At 43.8% G+C, this 24,112-nt stretch overlaps 1 protein-coding gene across 9 annotated transcripts in view; it reads left to right on the forward strand.

Moving 5' to 3' along the window:
* RALB (RAS like proto-oncogene B) overlaps positions 1 to 12,764 on the forward strand; it is a 60,390-nt gene extending 47,626 nt beyond the window's left edge. For 7 of the 9 annotated variants that reach the window (XM_027099191.1, XM_027099192.1, XM_027099190.1 and 4 more), the window contains 3 exons: positions 4,568 to 4,776; positions 8,395 to 8,572; positions 11,135 to 12,764. In XM_027099191.1, coding sequence (XP_026954992.1) covers positions 4,568 to 4,776; positions 8,395 to 8,572; positions 11,135 to 11,254 — 507 coding nt within the window. In that variant the 3' untranslated portion in view covers positions 11,255 to 12,764. The other 2 variants (XM_027099194.1, XM_027099193.1) reach the window with 2 other exon arrangements.
* Positions 12,765 to 24,112: the final 11,348 nt, after the last annotated feature.

Consider the following 24,112-nt stretch of genomic DNA (forward strand, 5'->3'; position numbering starts at 1 on the left):
AAAAAAACCTTTCAGCTTCTGTGGTGGAATCTCCAGGAAAGTTGGATCACGGGAGCAGCCACAGCCTCGCAAGTCCTTATTTTTGTCTAAGTTCTGACTTAGAAAGATGGGAAGGGACTGCCAGTGAGGCAGAGGGAGCGCTGGCCCTTGGAACCCCTGGCCTGATGCACTCGAAGACTGCTTAGCTGCCTGCCTGTGCCGGTGAGGTGAGGCTGGCCACGGTTGGTTCGGGCAGCAGCCACGCTCGCGAGGAAGGCGTGAGAGGCTGGGCTTAGACCGCGTGTGTGGGCGTCTGCGGCGGATCACGGCAGCCCTGCAAGCCGGCGCGGTGGCTCCTGCTAACAAGGAATGGAGATGCCAAGGCTGTGATCTAAGCTCCCACAGTGAGCGCCCTTCCCCGGCGCGGACGCATCACCCCGCTGCCGTATGGGGGACGTTCTGACTTCCAGCGTTAAAGGAGCGGGTGGGACTCTTGCTGCTTCATCCTTGGAAGTGCAGGAGCAGGCAGCCGAGGTGCTTTAGGGTGTATGGAGACCTTCGCACTGGGTGTTGCGGTGGTGTTTTTGGGGTGGTCATGTATTTGTCTCTCTGGAAGGACGTTAACAGGAGGACACTGCTGTGAAGCATAGGCAAATTTTCATATTTTCTCTATTTTAAGATTGTTATATGAGTGTAAGAGACTCTTGAGTTTTATTTATTTTTCAAATTAATTAATTCATGTATTTTTGGCTGCGTTGGGTCTCCGTTGCTGCACGCAGGCTTTCTCTAGTTGCGGCGAGCGGGGGCTGCTCTTCGTTGCGGTGCGCAGGCTTCTCATTGCGGTGGCTCCTCTTGTTGCGGAGCACGGGCTCTAGGCGCGCGGGTTTCAGTAGTTGTGGCACATGGTCTCAGTAGTTGTGGCTTGTGGGCTCTAGAGCGCAGGCTCTGTAGTTGTGGCGCGCGTACTCAGTAGTTGTGGCACACGGGCTTAGCTGCTCCGTGGCATGTGGGATCTTCCTGGACCAGGGCTCGAACCCGTGTCCCCTGCATTGGCAGGCGGATTCTTAACCACTGTGCCACCAGGGAAGTACCCTCTTTAGTTTTAGTATTAGGTTATCTTTAGATTTAAAATCACTTGAATTAGTAGCTATTGATTGACAACACAAGGTCCTTCAGAGGGTCCATAAGTTCATATCGATATTTTCAACTCGATTTTTAAATTTTTAAAAAATTTAAATGCTAGCTTTATGAAGAATTCACGTACCCTGAAATTCACATTTTTAAAGTGAACCATTCAGTGATTTTTAGTGTATTCACACAGATGTGCGGCCATCACCACAATGAAATCGTAGAACATTTGTATCACCCCAAAAAGAAGAGCCCTGCACTGTAGCAGCCATTCCTCATTACCACCTCACCCCCCGGCCCCCAGCCTGGCAACTGCTTTCTGTTTCTATGGATGTGCTGTTCTGGGCATTTTACATACGTGGAATCAGACAGTGTGTGACCTTTATGTCTGGCTTCTCTCACTGAGCATCACGTTTTGAAAGTTCATCCATGTTATAGCTGTATCAGTGCTTCATGCTTAAAAAAAACTGAGATGTAACTCACATCATAAAATAGACCCTTTTAAGCGTACAGTTCAGTGGTTTGTAGTATGTTCACAGAATTGTGCAACCGTCACCACTACTTCCAGAACATTCTCACCCCCCAGAAGGACACCCCTTACCCACGGGCAGTCCCTCTCCACCACAGATCTTCTGTTTCCATAGCTTCGTCTGTCCTGGATGTTTCATATAAATAGACTCATATATTATGTGGTATTTTGTGTCTGGCTTCTTTTACCAACCATAATTTGTCAAGGTTCATCCACGTTATAGCATGGATCAGTACTTCCTTACTTTTTATGACTGAATAATACTCCAGTGCCTGGATATGTCACGTTTTCTGTATCCATTTGTCAATTGATAGATATTTGGATTGTCTCTACCTTTGGCCATTATGAGCAATGTTGCTGTGAACATTCATCTACAAGTTTTTGTGTAGACATGTCAGAATCTCTTGGGTGTGCACCTAAGTGGGAAATTTCCTGGATTATATGGTAACTCTGTGTTTAACTTTGTGGGAACTACAGAAAGGCCGTGTTTTCCATGGCAGCTGCACTGTTTTACAACGTATGATGGTTCTGATTTCTCTGCCATCTCGCCAATCTTGTTATCGGCCATCTTTTTTTTTTTTTTTTTTTGCGGTACGCGGGCCTCTCACTGTTGTGGCCTCTCCCGTTGTGGAGCACAGGCTCCGGACGCGCAGGCTCAGCGGCCATGGCTCACGGGCCCAGCCGCTCCGCAGCATGTGGGATCTTCCCGGACTGGGGCACACACCCGCATCCCCTGCATCGGCAGGCGGACTCTCAACCACTGTGCCACCAGGGAAGCCTTTGTCCATCATTTTGATTATAGCATCCTAATGGGTGTAAAATGACATCTCATGGTTTTGATTGGCATTTGCCTAACGACTAATGATGCTGAGCATCTTTTCATGTGCTTATTGGCCATTTGTATATCTTCTTTGGAGAAATGTCTGTTCAGATCCTTTGTCTATTTTTTCTTCGTTTGTTTTTTTTTTCTTTGCCTATTTTTAAAGTGGCATTTAATTTCATTTAATGTTAAAACTGTCTTTTTATTATTGAGTTTTAAGAGTTAATTTGTATATTCTGGGTACAAGTTCCTTATTAGATACATGCTTTTCAGATATTTTCTGCTATTCTGTGGGTTGTCTTTTGACTTTCTTGGTGGTGTCCTTTGAGGCATGAAATTTTAAAATTTTGATAAAGTCCAATTTATGTATTTTTTCCTTTTGTTGCTTGTGCTTTTGGTGTCATATCTAAGAATGCGTTGCTAAATCCAAGGTCATGAAGATTTCCACCTTACGTTTCCTTCTAGGAGTTTATAGTTTCAGCTCTTGCATTTAGGTCTTTGATCCATTTTGTGTTAGTTTTTGTATGTGATGTGAAGTAGGGATCCAGCTTCATTCTTTGACATGTGGAGATATCCAGTTATACCTGCATGAATTCAAGTTTAATAGTACATTGCTATCATTAACTTTTTTCCCTGAATATCTTGACTTATACTATCATTAAAATAATTACTTATTTTATGTATAATGCAATATAAAGAAAATAACTTTGAAATATTCATATCATTGCTACTGAATAATATAACCACTGAGGGAAGTTCAACATTTCTTTGAATTTTTTTTGTCCTTAGTCTCTTTTAGTGGGATGTATTCTATCCAAATATTCTTTTTTAAAGTCTCTTGGATTAATTCTTTCTCTGTCGGGTTACATTACCAATATAATATTCATTTACGTTCATTGCTTCAGTTTTCCTGTTTAACAGCTTTTAAATCTGTTTTGTTTTGTCTTCCCAGGGTGTGTTTTCCCTCGTCTTTTATAGCTGCATAGTATTGCATTCTGTGGACCCCCGTCCTGGGCATTTGGGTGCTTTTTCATCTTTTGCTGCTGCGCGTGGTGCCGCAGCGGATGCCCTTGTATGTTGCTGTGCAGGTGTGTCTGTAGATTAGATCCCTAGGAGGAGGACTGCTTCTCTCGCTCGACTAGGTGTCGCCATGTTGGTCTCCGTACAGACTGTGCTGCTGTCTCCTGCCATTAGCAATGTGCAAGAGGTGTGTTGTCACACTTTGGGATTTTTGCCAGTCTGGTAGGTGAAAAATGGTATCTCCATGTAGTTACCATTTTCTTTATTAGTGAGGATGAGCATCTTTTCATGTTTAACATCATATGTGTGTATTTTTCTGTGAATTGTTTATGTCTGTTGCCACTTTTTCCCATCGGCTTGTTGATCTTTTTTTCCTCCCTGTTTCTAGTTAATATATAGTTCTCTATGATATGGGTTTAAGTACTTTTTCCCTGCTTGTCATTTGTCTTTGTTTATAGCGTGTTGTGTCATACAGAAGTTTTAAAACTTTTTATGTAGTCTAATTTATCAATTTTTCCTTACATGGCTTCTGGATTTTGAGTCATAGTTAAAAAGGCCTTCCCTACTTCAAGGTAATAAAGGGATTTCACCCATGTTTTCTTCTAGTACTTGAGGGTTTTATTCTTAACATTTAATCTTTGACCCATTTGGAGATTTTCATGTTGTATTGTTATTTAAGCTTCTGAGTACCTCTTGACCAGTTACTTTTCAGATGAGTTTTATAATTCTGTTGATTATGAATAAGAGCTCCCGTTTCTTACCCTTGCCAGTGTTTAACTGTAATTTTATACTGACAAGAATATTGCCAAGCGTTCTGCCCTCTGCTTGGTCTCTTCTCATCTGTAAAATGGGGATATCTGTTCTTATTGTTTAAAAACAAAATAACAAATGGTGGAGTTGGAAGCAACAAAGAAGCACTAGCTAAGGAGCTCTCTGTATCCTTAGTGCCTCACACGTGGTGTGATGATCCTCAGCGCTCAGTAAAGCCGCGGTTGATGATAAGCAAAGCACCCATATATTGAAACTGTTTTGGCAGCTGTTCTTTGTCTTAGAACTTTGCTACCTGCTAATCGTGTCGTCCGTTTGCCCAGTTCGTGGAGGACTATGAACCTACCAAGGCTGACAGTTACAGGAAGAAGGTGGTCCTGGACGGGGAGGAGGTCCAGATAGACATCCTGGACACAGCCGGACAGGAGGACTACGCGGCCATTCGCGACAACTACTTCCGGAGTGGGGAGGGCTTCCTCCTCGTGTTTTCCATCACCGAGCACGAGTCATTCACAGCCACTGCCGAGTTCAGGTGCGTCCGGGGGGCCCTCTGCCTTCCGTTCATGGCAGCCTGGGAAGGAGTTTGGGGCTGAGTGGAGTGCGTCTCAGGACGAAGTCTCTCTGAAGAGCTTGCTGGGGCTTTTTGGATCTTGGCACTTTATAGCTCGTCATTTGTTACGCTCTCTTTGGGCTTCTCAGGTTTGTAACTTCCACATGTAAATGATCTTAAGGATCTGTTGTTCCTCGAGAGGACGAAGCCGTTCCATACAGCCAAGAGCCGAGCCGGTAGTTTTGTTTTCATGTAAATCCCGAGAGGCAGGGGTTGGTAAGCGTTAACGATCTTTATCTTTTTCCCAATTTTGCTAGAAAAGCAACAGCTCTGCTCTACTCTGAGGCTTCTGAAACCTCAGATGTCGGCAGAGTGGACGCCTTGGGTCAGAGTGACCGTGTGCTGCTCCCTTGGGGACATTAGCTCAAGTGGGGCAGAAAGCACCGGCTTCAGGGTCACATAGACCCGGGGGGTCTGAGTCCCCGCCCTGTCACGGTACTGTGACCCAGGGCAAGTGTCCTTAGCGTTCTGTCTCTTTACCTGAAAATGCTCTTGTTGATGAGATGAAATAAAATGACACGTTAGACTTAGATTTCCTAAGGAGAACCCTTCATGGTGTGGCGGCCCCAGGCTCTTCTCACTGTGTGGGCACAAGGTGAGTATCCACCGCTGTAATTTATTTAACATCGCGGTATGTCGAGATCCTTGAAGTTCATTTTGTTACAAAGAAATAGTGAGCTGTGTGGGCCTAGTACTCCCAGGGATTCTAGTGGGAAGGGTCTCTCTCTTTCCCCATCCTTTTCCCATCTCTCTTATACACTTGTGCGTTTTCATCCCCCTCCTTAGAAACAGATCCATCCAGGTGACTTTTTATTTATTTTTTGGCCGCACTGTGTGGCGTGTGGGATCTTAGTTCCCCGACCAGGGATCAAACCCGTGCAGTGGAAGTGCCGAGTCCTAAGCGCTGGACCGCCAGGGAAGTCCCCAGGTGACTTTTCATTCTAAGAACCAGAACTAGAGTCTAATAGGGAACTAAAAAGGAAAAAAACAACCAGTAATCTTTTTTCATTCTTTAGCAAGTTCTGGTCAGAAATGAAGGTCATCAGCCCAAGGTGAGAACGAGGAAGCTAAAGGTCCCCCCAGGATGTGGAAGGAGCATCGGTGGGCGGGGGTGGGGGGGCAGCGCTCAGGAGCGGCCTCGGGGGAGACGGGCAGAGAGAGGAGTCAGGCGAGCCTCAGTTGTTGTCTTCGTGGCCCCAAGCCTCCCGAGGGCGGACGACGCAATTCTCGGCGGCTGTGGTGTGTGTGTCGTGAGCTGTTAGCCGGCTAGGACTCCCTGTGAGAAATCCTGTTATTCGTAGCTCTTCCTGATGTACCGAGAAGCTTCTGTAAGTGGCTATAGTCCACGTGTGCCTAGTTGGCTTTGCATCTACACGATCCTGCTGTTACGCCTTCTTGAGGACCGAACAGGATGGATGCACTCACCGCCCTGTTTTCTTCCCCGTCCGGAGCCTTGGGTTTCCCATCGGCCCCGTGAGTCACCCATTAAGGAAGTGCTGGCTGTGCCCCCACTCACTGCACACACACAGATACGCTCGTGCCTCCTTACCTCCTCCTGGGAGGAGGGTTTTGGTTATTATGAAAGAAGAGAAAGGACAGGTGATGACCTAAAAGAAAAAGGAAGGGGAAGTTAGTGCTTGTGGCTTGAACTCTGGGAAGTTCGATAAAAGCCCCAGGCTGCCCCGGTTTCCCACGGTGCTGGAAGCAGACGGATGTGGGTAGATCCTCGGAGCCCTTACGCTTAAACTCAGTTGCTTCATGCCTGTTAGCAGTTGTAAAACAGCATTTCTGCATTTATCTTCCAAACGGAAAGCCTCCAACATAAAACAAAATGTCAGTACACCCTCTCTTCCTTGAAACTTTTAGGCTTGTTACAAGAGACCAGAGCTTGGTACTCCTGTTTCTTGTTCAATATGTTTATCAATGAGGTGATTAGTCACGGCTCTGCAAGACTAAGGAGCCAGAATGTGATCAGTTTTTACTGTTCACCATGTATACTGATCACTAACTTCTAAGCATAGTGCACGCTCTTTGACCCCTGTGAAATGCAGAGTGTGGCAAAGCTCCTCAGAGACAGGTTTCAAGCATCTGCTTAATTTTGATTTTGCTTAAAGGGGGGGGATAAATCAGGAGCTTGGGATTAACAGACACACAGTCTGCATACAAAGTAGAGAACCAACAAGGACCTGCTGTACAGCACAGCCAACTCTATTCGCTATCTTGTAATAACCTATAAGGGTGAAGAATCTGAAAAAGAAGGGATGCGTGTATATGTGTAACTGCGTCACTGTGCTGCACACCTGAAACTAACATGACACTGTAAGTCCACTACACCCCAATTGTAAAAAATTGATATCTGGTAGTGAAATCGACTGTATGGGAAAAAATTTAAACGTTTTTATTATTATGAAATGTCACCCCATATTATATAAAAGTCAGTGCAAGTCCCCACCAAATACGTTTTTGAAGGGGTCTCTTTTGGGAATGTGTGGGAATACAGAAGTAGGCAGGTTCCCCCTGGTTCAAAATAATGGAAGCGGAATGTTTAACTTCTTGAATACTCTGTTTTTCCAAAATGATTTTAGGTAGCTGATTATTTTTAGTAGAGGTAAACTTTAATGTGCTACAGGTAGCAGTTATTTTAGAGAAGATGTTTTTGAAGTACTTTTCCATAGGCCTTATAGTATTTCATTTTTTCCCCCCACTTTGTAGTAGAAAAATAAGGCATGTTGAAGTAGGGCTCCTGCCTCACAGACCTGGGCGCGGGCGGGGTGCACAGGTGCAGACAGAGTTGAAGCAGGAGTGGCACAAAACCGTACTTACCTTTACTGTGAGCGTCCCTCGAATGTTGCTTTGCTTCTCTGTAATATTCTACTTGACTGAGGAAAAAGAATCACCGGTTTTTGTCCCACTGCATTGATTTCACGGTCTGCTAACAGACCATATGAAAATCCCTGGGTTTCATGGCTTTCATTCTCACAAAGAAATCAGACTTTTTTTTCCCCCAGGGGCATTATTAAGCATTTCGTATATGAAGATACTTCTTTCATCTGGTTTCTACCACACAGGGTCCCAGGTTTCTCCTTTGTTTTGTTTTTTGGCCGAAGCCTAAATTGGGGATGCTGTTGAAATGCAGAATCCTGGGCTCCTGCCCACATATCTGCTCCTGGGCCCAGAAACCTGCGTTGTTGTTTTTTTTTTTTAAGAACTTTTCTCCCGTTTTGCTGTTCATTTTATTCTTGGCCACACCATGCCGCATGCGAGATCGTAGTTCCCCCACCGGGATGGAACCCGGACGCCATGCATTGGGAGCGCGGAGGCCTAACCACTGGACCTCCAGGGAAGCCCCCAGACCCGCGTCCGTAGCGAGCACCCGCGTCCCTGGGGCGCAGCAAGCTGGGAGCAGAGCCTGCAGCCGCTGGCTGGCCACGGGCTGGAGCGGTGCCCCCTGGGGACGGGCCTGGGCCAGCGGCCCGCCTGTGGGGGGACCGGCGCCCGGCCTGGCCTGCTCAGCCGCCTTCTTCTTGACCTGTCACCCAGGGAACAGATCCTCCGTGTTAAGGCAGAAGAAGATAAAGTCCCGCTGCTGGTGGCGGGGAACAAGTCTGACCTGCAGGAGCGGAGGCAGGTGCCGCTGGAGGAGGCCAGGGCCAAGGCCGAGGAGTGGGGCGTGCAGTACGTGGAGACCTCAGCCAAGACGCGGGCCAACGTGGACAAGGTGGGCCCCGCTCCCCCCTGCTGGTCCTGGGGAGCCGGGGGGGGGCACCTCGCGGGGGTCCTGGCGTCACACAAGCGGCACGGGGAGGGCGCGGCCTCCACAGACCCTGCCCTCGTGGCCTCAGCGGCCGGCGCCTCGGGGGCCCTTCATTTTGCCCTCGCTGGCGGGTTGGGTAGGTTTGTTCTCTTCGCCTCCCTGCCCACCGGCAGAGCCAAGGGGTCCAGTCTTTATAACTTCGTCTCTGCGTCCAGGGACCTCTCCCCTCTTCTCCACCCCCAGCGTAGTTTTTCGTTCAAATCTCTGAAGTGAAGGAAAGGATGACCTTGACAGTGCTGAACACCGATGGTTGGAAAACCCACCTTCCAGTGATTGCGATTGTGAGGCCTTCTTTTAAAAAGCTGAAGTTCAAATCGGTTGCCCCGGATCTAAAAGCTGAGGTCGTCTCTCTGCCGTCACGGCCTGGGTTCCCGTTAGACCGACGCGCGTCGCTTTGCAGCCAAGCCGTGGACGCGTCTGCGCCGTCTGGGCAGCACCTGAGTCCCTCACATCCCCTCTCCTTTCTCCTTTGCTTCTCACCTGAGGAGGAAGGGATTTGAAACCAGGTGTCACTTCAGCCTGCGGGGTTGCTGGAAGGACGCTGGTGTTGGAAGGCGTCTGCTTGGAAGCCTCTCCAACAATTCAGTCTGTTAAGCTGCATCCGCCACGCGACGCAGGTTCACTCGGCAGCTCCGTTTTGATTGCTGTCTCAGCTCTTACGTTGATTCTTGTGCATTTCCAAATCTTTCCGTTTCTATCAAATTGTTTTCTAGCTGTAGAATTAGAAAACACACAGGAAGTCCAGTCGTGCAGTTTATTTTTAAAAAATCAGGAAGACTTTCCGGGCTTGGAACAGCCGACCTGGGGGGTGGGAGCTGTCACACCGGCTTGTCACCTCCCCTTCCTGCCCGGGACCGGCCGGACCTGCCAAACGGGAACCAGCAGAAGCTGATGCCGGGCAGCGTTGTGTTCGCTGTGAACAGGTCACAGGAAAGGAGGTTGGCGATGAACAGCTTGGGCATCACGTGAAGCTGGACACACGCCCTTCCTTCCCCTCCCTCCGCCTGCCTTGTGCTGCTAGGACAAGGAAAAACCGGCGACATTCGAAGCTGTTCACGGTCCCTGTTATGGGGGAGGGGGTGCTTTCCTGAGAGGCTGAAGGAAAGGGGTGCTTAGGCCAGCCTGATGCAGTTTGGGGGGGTCCTTTCCTGCACCCTGAGCTAGTGGTGAGGGCTCGTGGAGTCCCCACTCAGAAAGCCCCGTCTCGCTTTCCTTTAGAAAGTAACAGGAGCCTGTTCTGCGCAAACGTCCAAAGGTCAAAGGCTACACTCAGTCTCACGCTTTCCGTCTTCTCTGTGAGAAATCTCAAGTCTTTCTTTGTAGGAGGCGTACTTTGGCTGCTGGCATGTAGTCGGTACCCGGGCGTGGTTACTGGTAGCAGGGGGCAAAACCCAGGCCACTGTGACAACTGATAGCATGCTGGCATTCAATGACACGTCTCATCAGCTGTTGATGAAGCCCCTGCAGCTGACATCGCGCGGAGCGGGGCAGGGAGGGGCAGACGTGGGGAGGGTGACACCCCCTCTGCCCCTCCGCCCCCCTGCCCTGCGTCGGGGGCCCCATTGTTTGTTCAAGCTGCATCCCCTCCTCCGCCCCACCTGCCACGTTCCCCAATCTGAGTCTGCCGTCGGGGTTAGGCTGCGAAGCCGTCCTACGTGATGGCGCTCGTGCCTTTAGGCTCAGGGCAGGACTCCTCAGCTCGGCGGAACGTGGCGGGGCCCTGAGGCGCTCTCCTCCCTTCCCTGTCCCCGTGGTTGGAAGCCAGGACGCCTGCTGACTGTTGTCACTCTCGGTGTCTCTAAGTGTTGTCGGTCTGTCCTGTGATGTTTCATCCTTCATCATACTTATCCCCAGAACAGGTTTCATCAGTTTGAAATAAGCTGCTGAGTGGTACTAATGGTATGACGCTGCTGCCCTTAGCTTGACCCGTTGTATGATGTGAGCAGAGAGGTTTCCTTTGTGGAATTAGAATACGTTTCTAACGTTAGTTGTTCTCTTCTGCTCTAGACCTTTTGTTTTTGGGGGTTTTTAAAAAATTAATTAATTTTTATTTTTGGCTGCATTGGGTCTTCGTTGCGGTGCGCGGGCTTCTCATTGCGGTGGCTTCTCTTGTTATGGAGTGTGGGCTCTAGGCTCACAGGTTTCGGTTGTTGTGGCACGCGGGCTCTAGAGCATAGGCTCAGTAGTTGTGGCGCATGGGCTTAGTTGCTCTGCGGCATGTGGGATCTTCCCGGACCAGGGCTCAAACCTGTGTCCCCTGCATTGGCAGGCGGACTTTTAACCACCACGCCACCAGGGAAGCCCTAGACCTTTTGTTTTTGATGGCCCATGGTTTTTAAGAATACATTTGGCTTTATATATATACTTTAAACTGTAATTACATATCCTGCTTGGTCGAATTGCTTCATTAGATCACTAAATGGCTTTTTCTTCCTTGTTCTTTTCACCCCTTCCTCCCCACCCCAGGTGTTCTTTGACCTCATGAGAGAGATCAGAGCAAAGAAGATGTCAGAAAACAAAGACAAGAACGGCAAGAAAAGCAGCAAGAACAAGAAAACTTTTAAAGAAAGATGTTGTTTACTGTGAAGGCCAGGGTGCTGGACCATGTCGCTCGCCACTAAGGACAGAGGGCAGGTTCCTCAAGCCAAGACTCCAGTCGACCTCTCGGCCTGTTCCCTGCTCTCCCCAACCTCATTCACACACGCTTCTGTAAATGGGGAAAATATTTGTGAACCAGTGGCTGGCAGAAGAAATAAGCCCTTGACTGTGCAATGGGATGGCTCCTCTGTCGGGAGGTTTCAGAGTTTCCTCCCTCTTTTCCTTCCTAAAATAAGCCACGTATGTAGTGCTACAGGCAGGCGTTAGCCAAGTGTTAATTAAGAAGGACTTTCCTAACTTCTTACTTTTCCCCCAGTTTTGTAACATAGCGTCTTTTGTTTTGAAATAAAAGTGTCTTATTTTATTAGGTCTTGGGAGGCGAGGGTGGGGTGAGGCTACCCCCACCCTTGTCAGCTCAACAGTAGTTCTCAGAAACATCCATTAGGTTCTAATGACGCTGGAAAATTCGGAGATTTTTGGGGGTCTCTTGGCCATACCCTGTGGATCTGAAGCAGAGCTAAAAAAATAAAGTTGAATGGGGCCAAACAGATCAACACCAAGCCCAGAAATCCTTCTCAATAGGAAAGAAGGAAGAGTTGTACCCTTCGTAGTTAAGTATCAGCCAGTTATAGTCTGTGTTGGCCGCTTTTCTCCTGTGGCATTCTGATTTTTGTGTAGGAGCTTCTTTTTTAATAAGCGACATGAGGACTCAAGAGCAATACACTGTATAAATGATATACTTTTCTAATCAGAATTTTAAAACGAAGTCCTTTGGCTAAATCCTCTCGTAATTGCCAGTCATAAGGTCAGGGCCCTCCTTCTCCATCCGCAACCCACGCTCTGTCCTGACCCACTCCTCCTGGTGCAGGCTGAGAGGACCTTTTCTTTTGTTTCTTTCAGTGTAGCCCAAGTTCCTCTGAAGAACGTGATGACTTAAGATTGTGTTCTAAACTCATGAAGCCAGAGCCTGTGCCAGACACCTGCTACCTCTCATAGAATTGCTCAGTAAATTCAGAAGTGGAGACGCCACTGCCCCTTTACCTCTGAGAACTGGCTGCTGTTTCTAATATAAATTTGTTTCTGAGACAGCCATCTCGTTAGTTAGACAAAGATTTTTATGGATGAGATATTGTCTTTCTTGTGTCAATATTCTGAATTCAGCAGTCAGAAAATTTTTCATGAGCAAAGGAGGACAGCCATAAAAACCTAGTGCTCAGCATACTTTTCCCCATTTTTCAGAAGTGATATTTCACATATAGGTGCCAAAAGTGAATTGGGGTGGGGAGAATGGGAACCCTTGGAATTTATGGTTATTACAGAAATTGTAGAAATTATGATCTGACCGGAAAACAAACACTCTTGTATCACCTCCCAAAGAATCGTGGGCTTTTTTTCAATTAAAAAAAGCAGAAATTTACAGTTTTTCAGAATTTCAGCCTTCTTATTTTATCCTTTTGTCATATATGTAAAATGTAAGTATTAAAGAAATGGACAGGTATTCATTATCGTTCTTGTTAGATGTTCTGCAAACTTTATTTCAGTTAATTTTTTGAATTGGGCTGGGGGAAATTTATAAGTATAAACAGTAACTTTAGTTTCATCTTTCCTTTGGAAGAGATGACTACTCTTCTTTAAATTTAAAAAGTTGAAGGTAATCACACTCTTGCATTTTTTGAAACAACCTTTTTCTTTTCCTCCTAGTTTGCCACCTGTTTGATATCAGTTCTGGTCGAGAGTAGGTAGGTTTGGAATATGTACACATAAATTAAGGATGGTATGAATTGTTCCCTGCTATGGAAATTATTCTTAGTTTATGCCATTAGTGTATTTCTGAAATTATATTTAACTGGATAGTGATCAGAAATGGATCTTCCCAACAAAATGATTTATAGAGATGAGATTCTTTTCCATAGGAAAATAAGGAAGCAATGTTCTTTATAAATTTGAAACATACTACCTTGCTAAATGACTAGATATTGTGTCCATAGGGTAACTATTTTCCTGAAGTCTTCTTTCTAGAAATATTTGAGCACCTGCTTGGTGTCAGGCTCTATTCCAAGTGCTGCAATATTGTGTTGAACAAGATAGGCCAGAGCTCTATTCTCCTGGAGCTTATGCGTTAGTGAGGAAAGAGACAAATAATTGAAAATATCACAGAAAGTGCTTTGATGATCATAGAACTGGGTAATAGGATAGGAAATGTTTCTGGGCCATAGAGCTGATTTCAACTGGATGGTCAACAAGTGTCTGAAAGGGAGTGACATTTAAGCTGAGACCTGAAGGAGCCATGTGAGCTCCCAGGCTTGGGAGCAGCTGGTCCGGAGGCCCTCACTCAGGTGTTCGGGAAAAGACCCTAGAGGCCAGCACATGGCTGCAGTGTGATGAGTGGCAGAGCAGTAGAAAAAGACCTAACAAACAGGCGATAGATTCAAAAAGTGATGCAGGGGAACAATACCTAGATGTATAATTCCCTACAAGTGTCCTAGTTCATCAAATAGCAGACACCACTGATGATAAGACATCACCATAATTTATGTACCACTAAGGAAAAACTTGCCAAATTATGTGACTCCATCCTGACACCAGTGACATGAATATGTGGGGGAAAAAATAGATGCTGTAGGTTAGGCAAATGATATATAAATTTAAACTAAATGGAATTGGGGTATAAGATTCACCTATGTTGGTCTAAACACTATATTATAATAAAATAGTATAGAAGCTTAACAGTGGATAAGTATTAACAGTGGGAAAGTACCCCACGGTGTAGGCGGGGGTGAGGGCAGTGCCAACAACAGTGTACCTTGTGAGCCTGCACAACGGGTGACAGGTGGCACCACAGAGCACACTCACAGGTGGACAGCTCCAGTGGAGGAGTCCTCATCCTCTCCCAGTGGGAGTGCCCCAATCCCTCCTACCTTGCACCGCATCTCAGAAACACAGCTCAGAAATGGGCTGGGGCTTCTACTCCAACAGCTAGGAAGCAGACCCCACCCCTGACAGGGCTGCGACAGTCACAGAGCAAATAGGAGGTGCTGGGTAACATCCGGTGCAGGCTCTGGTCACAACACCAGTCACACCCCTGTCAAGCTGGTAACGGCACATGCCGAGGAAGGAGGCAACAGGCACCCACACTAAAAGCAGCCCTGGCACCGAAAATATTAAACCCATGCAGGCTACACAGGGATGCTCCCACATTAAAATAGCCCTCCAAGACCACAGTAGATCATTGTTTCTCCTAAACTAATAGAGCAAGAGAAATACAAGTAAAATGAAGCATCACAGGAACCACTCCCAGTGAAAAGATCAAGAGAGCGCCCGTGAGAAAACAATGAAATGGAGTCTAACAACAGACACCACGTTCAAAAAGGAGGTAGTGAAAGTACTGAAGGAATTAAGAAAGGCTATTGACAGAAATGCAGAGTACTGTAAAAAGGAACTAGAAGGAGGAGCCAAGAAAACTTAGAAACCATTTGCTGAGATGAAAGCTGAGCTCAAGGCAGTGAACAGAAGAATGAATAATGCAGAAGAACAAATAAGTGATCTGAAAGAGAGAATAATGGAAATCACCCAGCCAGGACAGCAGACAGGAAGCCAAATGAAAAAAAAAAGCAATCATCTAAGAGACTTACAGGATAATATAAAGTGTGCCAATCTATGCATAATAAGGATTCTAGAAGGAGAAGAAAGAGGATTGAAAATGTATTTGAAGAAATTATGGCTGAAAACTTCCCAAACCTAAAGAAGGAAACATATCCAGATACAGGAAGCACAGAGGGTCCCCAAAAAGATGAACACTACAGACCTACACCAAGACATCATATAATTAAAATGGCAAGTTAAAGAGGATTCTGAAGGCAGCAAGAGAAAAACAAAGAGTTAATTACCAGGGAACCCCCCCCATAAGGCTATCAGCTGGTTTCTCTACAGAAGTGCCGCAGGCCAGGAGGGAGATGCAAAATATGTTCAAAGAAGTCCTAAGGGAAAAATCCACAACCTAGGAAACTCTACGCAGCAAGATTATTTAGAATAGAAGGAGAGAGAAAGAATTTCTCAGACAAGCAAAAACTAAGAGAATACAGCAATACTAAACCTACTCTAAAGGAAATATTGGAAGGTCTTCTCCAAATATAAAAGAAGCAAGAAGCCATAGGAAAGAGGAAATCACAATTGGAAAGTAAATCACTTAAGCCAGTATACAGATTAAAAGGAAAAAAAATCAAAATTCTTATGAAAGCAATGATAAGCACAATGAACAGCAAAAGGATAAACATGAAGATGTAAAGGAGGACATCAAAATCATAAAATGTGGAGGAGGAGAGTAAGAAAATGTAGATTTTTTTCTTTGTTTTAGAATGTGATTGAACCTATATGACTGTCGTCTAAAGCAAGCAGATACAGGAAGTGGTTAACATACTTGAAAAACAGGGTAACCACAAATCAAAAACATAATTGATTCACAAACACCAAAAAGAAGAGAACACAAGCATAGTATAAAAGGAACACATCAAACCACAAAAGGAGAAAAAGAGGAACAAAGAAGAAACACAGAATCAACTGGAAAACAAGGCTGAACTGCCAATAAATAAATACATATTTATCAATATTAGCTTAAATGTCAATGGACTAAATGTTCCAATCAAGAGACAGAGAGTGGCACATTGGATAATAAAACAAGAGCCTACAATATGCTGTCTACAAGAGACCCACTTTAGGGTAAAGGACAGACACAGACTGAAAGTGAGGGAGTGCAAAAAAGATACCTCCTGCAAACAGAAATGACAAGAAAGTGGGGTGTCACAATACTCATGTCAGACAAAACAGACTAAAACAAAGGCCATAAAGAAAGATAAAGGACACTATAGAATGATAAAAGGAGCAATACAAGAAGAGGATTTTACACTTGTCAACATATATGCACCTAACATAGGAGCACCCAAATACATAAATACTAAGACATAAAGGGAGAAATTGACAGGAATACAATAGTAGTAGGAGACTAACACCACACGTCAATGGACAGATCTTCCAGACAGAGAATCGATAAGGCAACAGAGATCCTAAATGTTACAGTAGAACAGTCAGACTTAATTGATATTTTCAGGACATTACCTCCCTCCCAAAACCAGAATATACATTCTTTTCAAGTGCACATGGAACATTCTCTAGGACTGACCATATACTAGGGCACAGAACAAATCTTGAATTTAAGAATACAGAAATTATTTCAAGCATCTTTTCTGACCGCAGTGGGATGGAACTACAGATCAACCTCAGAAAAAGAAAAGAGAAAAAAACGATTACATGGAAACTAAACAACATGCTATTAAAAAAAAAAGGGTCAATGAGGAAATCAAAGGAAATTTTAAAATACCTTGAGACAAATGACAATGAAAACACAACCATACAAAATCTATGGGATGCAGCAAAAGTATTTCTTAGAGGGAAGTTCATAGCAATACAACCCGTTCTCAAGAAACAAGAAAAATCTCAAACGACCTAACCTACCGCCTAAAAGAATTAGAAAAAGAAGAACAAACAAAGCCTAAAGTCAGCAGAAGGAAGGAAATAATCAAGATCAGAGAGGAAATAAATAAAATAGAGATTTTAGAAACAATAGGAAAAAATCAATAAAACCAAGAGCTGGTTCTTTGAAAGGGTAAACAAAATTGACAAACCTATGGCCAGGCTCACCAAGAAGAGAAGACAGAGAACCCAAATAAAATAAGAAATGAGAAAGAAGTAACATCAGTCGATACTGCAGAAATACAAAATATCATAAGAGAATAAAATGAACAATTATAAGCCAACAAATTTGACAACTTAGAAGAAATGGAAAAGTTTCTAGAAACATACAGTCCACCTATATTGAATCAAGAAGAAATAGATAATTTGAACAGACCAATTACTAGAAGTGAAATAGAATCTGTTAAAAAACAAACAAACAAAAACCAAAGAAACTCCCTACGAATGAAAGTCCAGGACCAGATGGCTTCACAGTTGAATTCTACCAAACATACAAAGAAGAATTTATACCAGTCCTTCTCAAACTCTTCCAAAAGATTGAAGAGGAAGGAACATTCCCAAAGACATTCTGTGAAGCCACCAGCACCCTAATACCAAAACCAGACAAAGATACCACCAAAAAAAATTACAGGCCAATATCTTTGATGAATATAGATGCAAAAATTCTCAACAGAATAGTAGCAAATCGAAACCAACAGCACATAAAAAAGATCATACACCACAACCAAATTGGATTCATCCCAAATTCACAAGGATGGTTCAACATATGCAAATCAATTAGTGTGATATACTACAGCAACAAAAGACAAAAACCACATGATCATCTCAATAGATGCAGAAAGTTGGAAGGAAAGAGGTAAAATTGTCATTATATGCAGATGACATGAAACTATTTATAGAAAACCCTAAAGACTCCACACAAAAGCTACTGGAACTGATAAATGAACTCAGCAAGGTGGTAGGATACAAGATTAACTTACAGAAATTGGTTGCATTTCTTTAAACTGACAGTGAAATATCAGAAAGGGAATGTAAAAAAAAAGAAAAAAAAAAAAACCTTTTAAGATCACACCCCCCAGAAAAGATACTTAGGAATAAACCTGACCAAGGAGGTAAAAGACTTTTATGCTGAGAACTATAAAACATTAATAAAGAAAACTGAAGATGATTCAAAGAAATGGAAAGATATCCCTTGGTCTTGGATTGGAAGAATTAATCTTGTTAAAATGGTCAAAGCAATCGACAGATTTAATGCAATTCCTATCAAATTACCCATGACATTTTTCACAAAACTAGAACAGATGATTCTAAAATTTATATGGAAGTATAAAGGACCCAAAATTGCCACAGTAATCCTGAGGAAAAAGAACAAAGCAGGAGGCATAACCCTCCCAGACTTCAGACAATACTGCAAAGCTACGGTAATCAAAACAGCATGGTAATGGCACAAAAACAGACATATGGATCAATGGAACAGAATAGAGAGCCCAAAAATACCCCCCTACACCTATGGTCAATTATTTGACGAAGAAGAATATACAATGAAAAAGAGACAGTGTCTTCAGCAAGTTGTGCTGGGAAAGCTGGACAGCCTCATGTAAATCAGTGAAGTTAGATCACACCCTCACACCATACACAAAAATAAACTCAAAATGGCTTAAAGAATTAAACATAAGACATGACACCATAAAACTCCTAGAAGAGAGCAGAGGCAAAAATTCTCTGACATAAATTGTACCTGTTTTCTTAGGTCAGTCTCCCAAGGCAATAGAAACAAAAGCAAAAATAAACAAATGGGATGTAAACTTACAAACTTTAATACAGCAAGGGAAACCATAAACAGAATGAAAAGACAACCTACAGACTAGGAGAAAATATTTGCAAATGATGTGACCAACAGGGACTTAATTTCCAAATATACAAACAGCTCATACTCAAAAAACCAAACATCCCAATCGAAAAATGGATAGACAACATAAATAGACATTTCTCCAAAGAAGACATACAGATGGCCAACAGGCACATGAAAAGATGCTCAACATTGCGAATTACTAGAGAAATGCAAATCAAAAGTACAATGAGGGCTTCCCTGGTGGCGCAGTGGTTGAGAGTCCGCCTGCCGATGCAGGGGACACGGGTTCGTGCCCCGGTCCGGGAGGATCCCACATGCAGCGGAGCGGCTGGGCCAGTGAGCCATGGCCGCTGAGCCTGTGCATCCGGAGCCTGTGCTCTGCAATGGGAGAGGCCACAAAAGTGAGAGGCCTGCGTACCACAAAAAAAAAAAAAAAAAAAAAGTACAACGAGGTATCACTTCACACTGGTTGGAATGGCCATCACTAAAAAATACACGAATAACAAATGCTGGAGAGGGTGTGAGAAAAGGGAACCTTCCTACACTGTTGGTGGGAATGTAAGTTGGTGCAGCCACTATGGAAAACAGTATGGAGTCTCCTCAAAAAACTCAAAATGGAGTTACCATATGATCCAGCAATCCCACTCCTGAGCATATATCTGGACAAAACTCTAACTCAAAAAGATACATGCACCCTTATGTTCATAGAAGCATTATTTACAAGAGCCAAGACATGGAAGCAACCTAAGTGCCCATCAACAGATGAATGGATAAAGAAGATGTGGTCCATATACACAATGGCACACTACTCAGCCATAAAAAGAACGAAATAATGCCTGCAGCAACTTGGATGGACCTAGAGATTACCGTACTAAGTGAAGTAAGTCAGAGGAAGACAAATACCATATGGTATCACTTATATGTGGAATCTAAAATACAACACAAATGAACTTACCTATGAAACAGAAACAGACTCACAGACATAGAGAAGAGACTTGTGGTTGCCAAGGGGATGGGGGAGGGATGGATTGGGAATTTGGGATTAGCAGATGCAAATTATTACATATAGGATGGATAAACAACAAGGTCCTACTGTATAGCACAGGGAACTATACTCAATATCCTGTGATAAACTGTAATGGGAAAGAATATGAAAAAGAATGTATAGATATGTATAACTGAGTCACTCTGCTGTACACCAGAAACTAACACAACATTGTAAATCAACTATATGTCAATTTTAAAAAAGAAAAAACAGTGGGAAAATACTAACATATACAGTTAATGTTAGTAGTAGTAAACTTGACTTTGGTATTTTTTTAATTCATTAAAATTATTTAATCAAAATTATAAGTGCATGTGCTGGAAATTCTAATGGTCTAGAAGGGCTTGTAATGGAAACGCTTTACTTTTTCTCTTTCCCACTCCAGCTCTGGTCCTTGAAAGTCACATTTAACCATTTCTATTCTCACAGCAGTGGTTAGATAACTCCTGTATTTCTAGATACTATTCGTAGGCCATTATTGCTTGGTAGGAGCGGAGCACCCACAATATAAGGATACCCCATACCACACAGGTGGGCGACCCACACACTGGAGAATAATTATATCGCAGAGGTTCTCCCACAGGAGTGAGAGCTCTGAGTCCCATGCCAGGCTCCCCAGCCTAGAGGTCTGGCATCGGGAGGAGGAGCCCCCAGAGTATTTGGCTCTGAAGGCCAGAGGGGCTTGAGTGCAGGAGCGCCACAGGACTGGGGGAAACAGAGACTCCACTTTGGTGGGCACACAAGGTCCCGCATCCACCGGGTCCCAGGGCAAAAGCAGTGATTGCATAGTTGTCTGAGCCAGACCTACCTGCTGGTCTTGGAGGGTCTCCTGGGGAGGCAGGGGGCAGCTGTGGCTCTCTCTGGGGTTATAAGCTGGTGGTGGACCTATGTGAACCCAGGCTGGAGGCAGATGTCTCGTGTCCTTGGCAGTGAAACCTGGCCCCACCCAAGAGTCTGCAGGCTGCAGTGCTGGGACGCCTCAGGCCAAACAACCAATGGGGCTGGAACGCAGACAGGCTGCCTAAAGACTTCTAGTGCCCACAGCCACCTCTAGACATGCCCAGCCCCACCTACCAGTGGGCAGGCACCAGCCCCTCCCACCAGGAAGCCTGCACAAGCCTCTTGAGCAGCCTCACCCACCAGGGGGCAGACATGAGAAGCAAGGAAACTACGATCCTGCAGCCTGCTGAACTGAGTCTGCACACACAGGTCAGAACCTACCCTGGGACCAGCTGGTCCTTGGGTGACAAGAGGAGCGTGTACTGCTGGGATACATAGGACATCAGCTACAGAGAGCCACTTCAAGGTTAAGAAATGTAACTAAGCCACTACATACATAAAAATAGAAATTTAAACAAAATGAGACAGCAAAGGAATATGTCCCAGACGAAGGAACAAGATAAAACACCAGAACAACTAAGTGAAGTGGAGATAGGCAATCTACTAAGAAAGAGTTCAGAGTAATGATCATAAAGATGATCCAAGAACTTGGGAAAAGAATGGACACGCTGGGAAGTTACACGAAGTTTTTAGCAAAGAGTTAGAAAATGTAAAGAACAACCAAACAGAGTTGAACGATACAAGAACTGAAATGAAAATTACATGAGAAGGAATCAATAGCAGAATAAATGAGGCAGAAGAATGAATCAGTGAGCTGGAAGGCAGAGCGGTGGAAATCACTGCCACAGAACAGAATAAAGAAAAAAGAATGAAAAGAAGTGAGGACAGTTTAAGAGGCCACTGGGACAACATCAAACACACCAACATTCACATTATAGGGATCTCAGAAGGAGAAGAGAGAAAGGGCCTGAGAAAATATTTGAAGAGGTAATAGCTGAAAACGTCTTGAACATAGGAAAGGAAACAATCGTCAAAGTCCAGGAAGTGCAGAGCCCCATACAAGATTATCCCAAGGAGGAACACACCAAGACACATAGTAATCAAACTGACAAAAACTAAAGATAAAGAGAAAATATTAAAAGCAACAATAGAAAAGCAACAAATAACATACAAGGGAATCCTCATGAGGTTATCAGCTGATTTTTCAGCAGAAGCTCTGCAGGCCAGAGGGAGTGGCATGAACTATTTAAAGTGAAAGGGAAAAACCTACCACTAAAAATACTCTACGTACCAAGGCTCTCATTCAGATTTGACAGAGCAATCAAAAGCTTTACATAGGGCTTCCCTGGTGGCACAGTGGTTGAGAGTCCGCCTGCCGATGCAGGGGACACGGGTTCGTGCCCCAGTCCGGGAAGATCCCACATGCCGCGGAGCGGCTGGGCCCGTGAGCCATGGCTGCTGAGCCTGCGCGTCCAGAGCCTGTGCTCCACAATGGGAGAGGCCACAACAGTGAGAGGACCACATAACGCAAAAAAAAAAAGAAAAAATCTTTGCGTACAAGTGCTAAAAGAATTCGGCACCACCAAACCAGCTTAACAACAAATGCTGAAGGAAATTCTCTAGGCAGAAAAGAAAGGGCCACAACTAGAAACCAGAGAATTATGAAATGGGAAAGCTCACCAGTAAAGGCAAACCCACAGTAAAGTTAGGAGATCATCCACGCACAAATATGATATCAAAACCAGTAATCATGAGAGGAGGAGAGTACAAATGCAGGATATTTGAATGCATTTGAAATTAAGAGACCAGCAACTTAAAACAATCATGTATATATGTAGATGGTTACATCAAAACCTCATGGTAACCACACAAGAAATCTATAATACATATACACAGAAAAAGGAAAAAAGAATCAAAACACAAAACTAAAGATAGTCATCAAATCACAAGAGAACTAAGAGGAAAGGAAGAAAAGAGACCAACAAAACAGATCCAAAACAATTTATAAAATGTCAATAAGTACATGCATATTAATAATTACCTTAAATGTAAATGGATTTAATGCTCCAAGCAAAAGACACAGACTGGCTGAATGGATACAAGAACAACACCTGTATATATGTTGTCTACAAGAGAACCACTTCAGATTTAGAGACATATACAGACTGAAAGTGAGGGAGAGGAAAAAGGTATTCCATGCAAATGTAAATCAAAAGAAAGCTGGAGTAGCAATAGTCAGACAAAATAGTCTTTAAAATAAAGACCGTTACAAGAGACGAAGAAGGACACTACATAATGATCAAGGGGTCAATCCAAGAAGAAGATAAAACAATTGAAAATATATATGCACCCAACACAGGAGCACCTCAATACATAAGGCAAATGTTAACAGCCATAAAAGGAGAAATTGACAGTAACACAATAGTAGTGGGGGACTTTAACACCCAACTTACATCAATGGACAGATCATCTAGACAGAAAAGCAGTAAGGAAACACAGGCCTTAAATGACGCATTAGACCAGATGAACTTAATTGATATTTATAGAGTGTGCCACCCAAAAGCAGCAGAAAACACATTCTTTTCAAGTGCACATGGAACATTCTTCAGGATAGATCACATGCTGGGCCACAAAGCAAGCCTTGATAAATTTAGGAAAACTGAAATCATATCAAGCATCTTTTCTGACCACAACGCTAAGAAATTAGAAATCAAATACAAGCAAAAAAATGCAAAAAACACAGACACATGGAAGCTAAACAATATGCTACTAGACAACCAAAGGATCACTGAATAAATCAAAGAGAAAATTTTAAAAATACCTAGAGAAAAATGAGAATGAAAACACAGGGATCCCAAACCTGTGGGATACAGCAAAAGCAATTCTAAGAGGGAAGTTTATAGCAATACAAGCTTACCTCAGGAAATAAGAACAATCTCAAACAATGTTAAGTTACACCTAAAGCAACTAGATAAAGAAGGACAAGCAAAACTCAAAGTTGGTAGAAGGAAAGAAGTCATAAAAATCAGAACAGATAAGTGAAATAGAGACTAAGAAAACAATAGAGAAGATCAATGAAACTAAAAGTTGGTTCTTTGAAAAGATAAACAAAATTGATAAACTTTTAGCCAGACTCATCAAGAAAAAAAGGGAGAGGGCCCAAATCAATCAAATAAGGGGTCTTCCCTGGTGGTCCATGCTTGCACTGCAGGGGGCACAGATTCAGTCCCTGTTCAGGGAACTAGGATCCCACATGTTGCATGGTGTGGCCAAAAAATAAATAAAAATTAAACAAGACAAAATAACAAATGAAAAAGGAGAAGTTACAACGGACACCACAGAAATACAAAGGACCATAAGGGACTACTATAAGCAACTATATGTCAATAAAATGGACAACCTAGAAGAAATGAACAAATTCTTAGTAAGGCATTATCTCCCAAGACTGAACCAGGAAGAAATAGAAAATATGAACAAACCAGTTACAAGTACTGAAATTGTCTCTGATTACAAAACTGTGAACAAACAAAAGGCCAGGACCAGATGGCCTCACCTGGAAATTCTATCAAACACTTAGAGAAGA

This window comes from Aethalodelphis obliquidens, unplaced genomic scaffold (genome assembly GCF_003676395.1).
Source record: "Aethalodelphis obliquidens isolate GAN/ISIS:26980383/991018 unplaced genomic scaffold, ASM367639v1 scaffold129, whole genome shotgun sequence".
Lineage (NCBI taxonomy): Eukaryota > Metazoa > Chordata > Mammalia > Artiodactyla > Delphinidae > Aethalodelphis > Aethalodelphis obliquidens.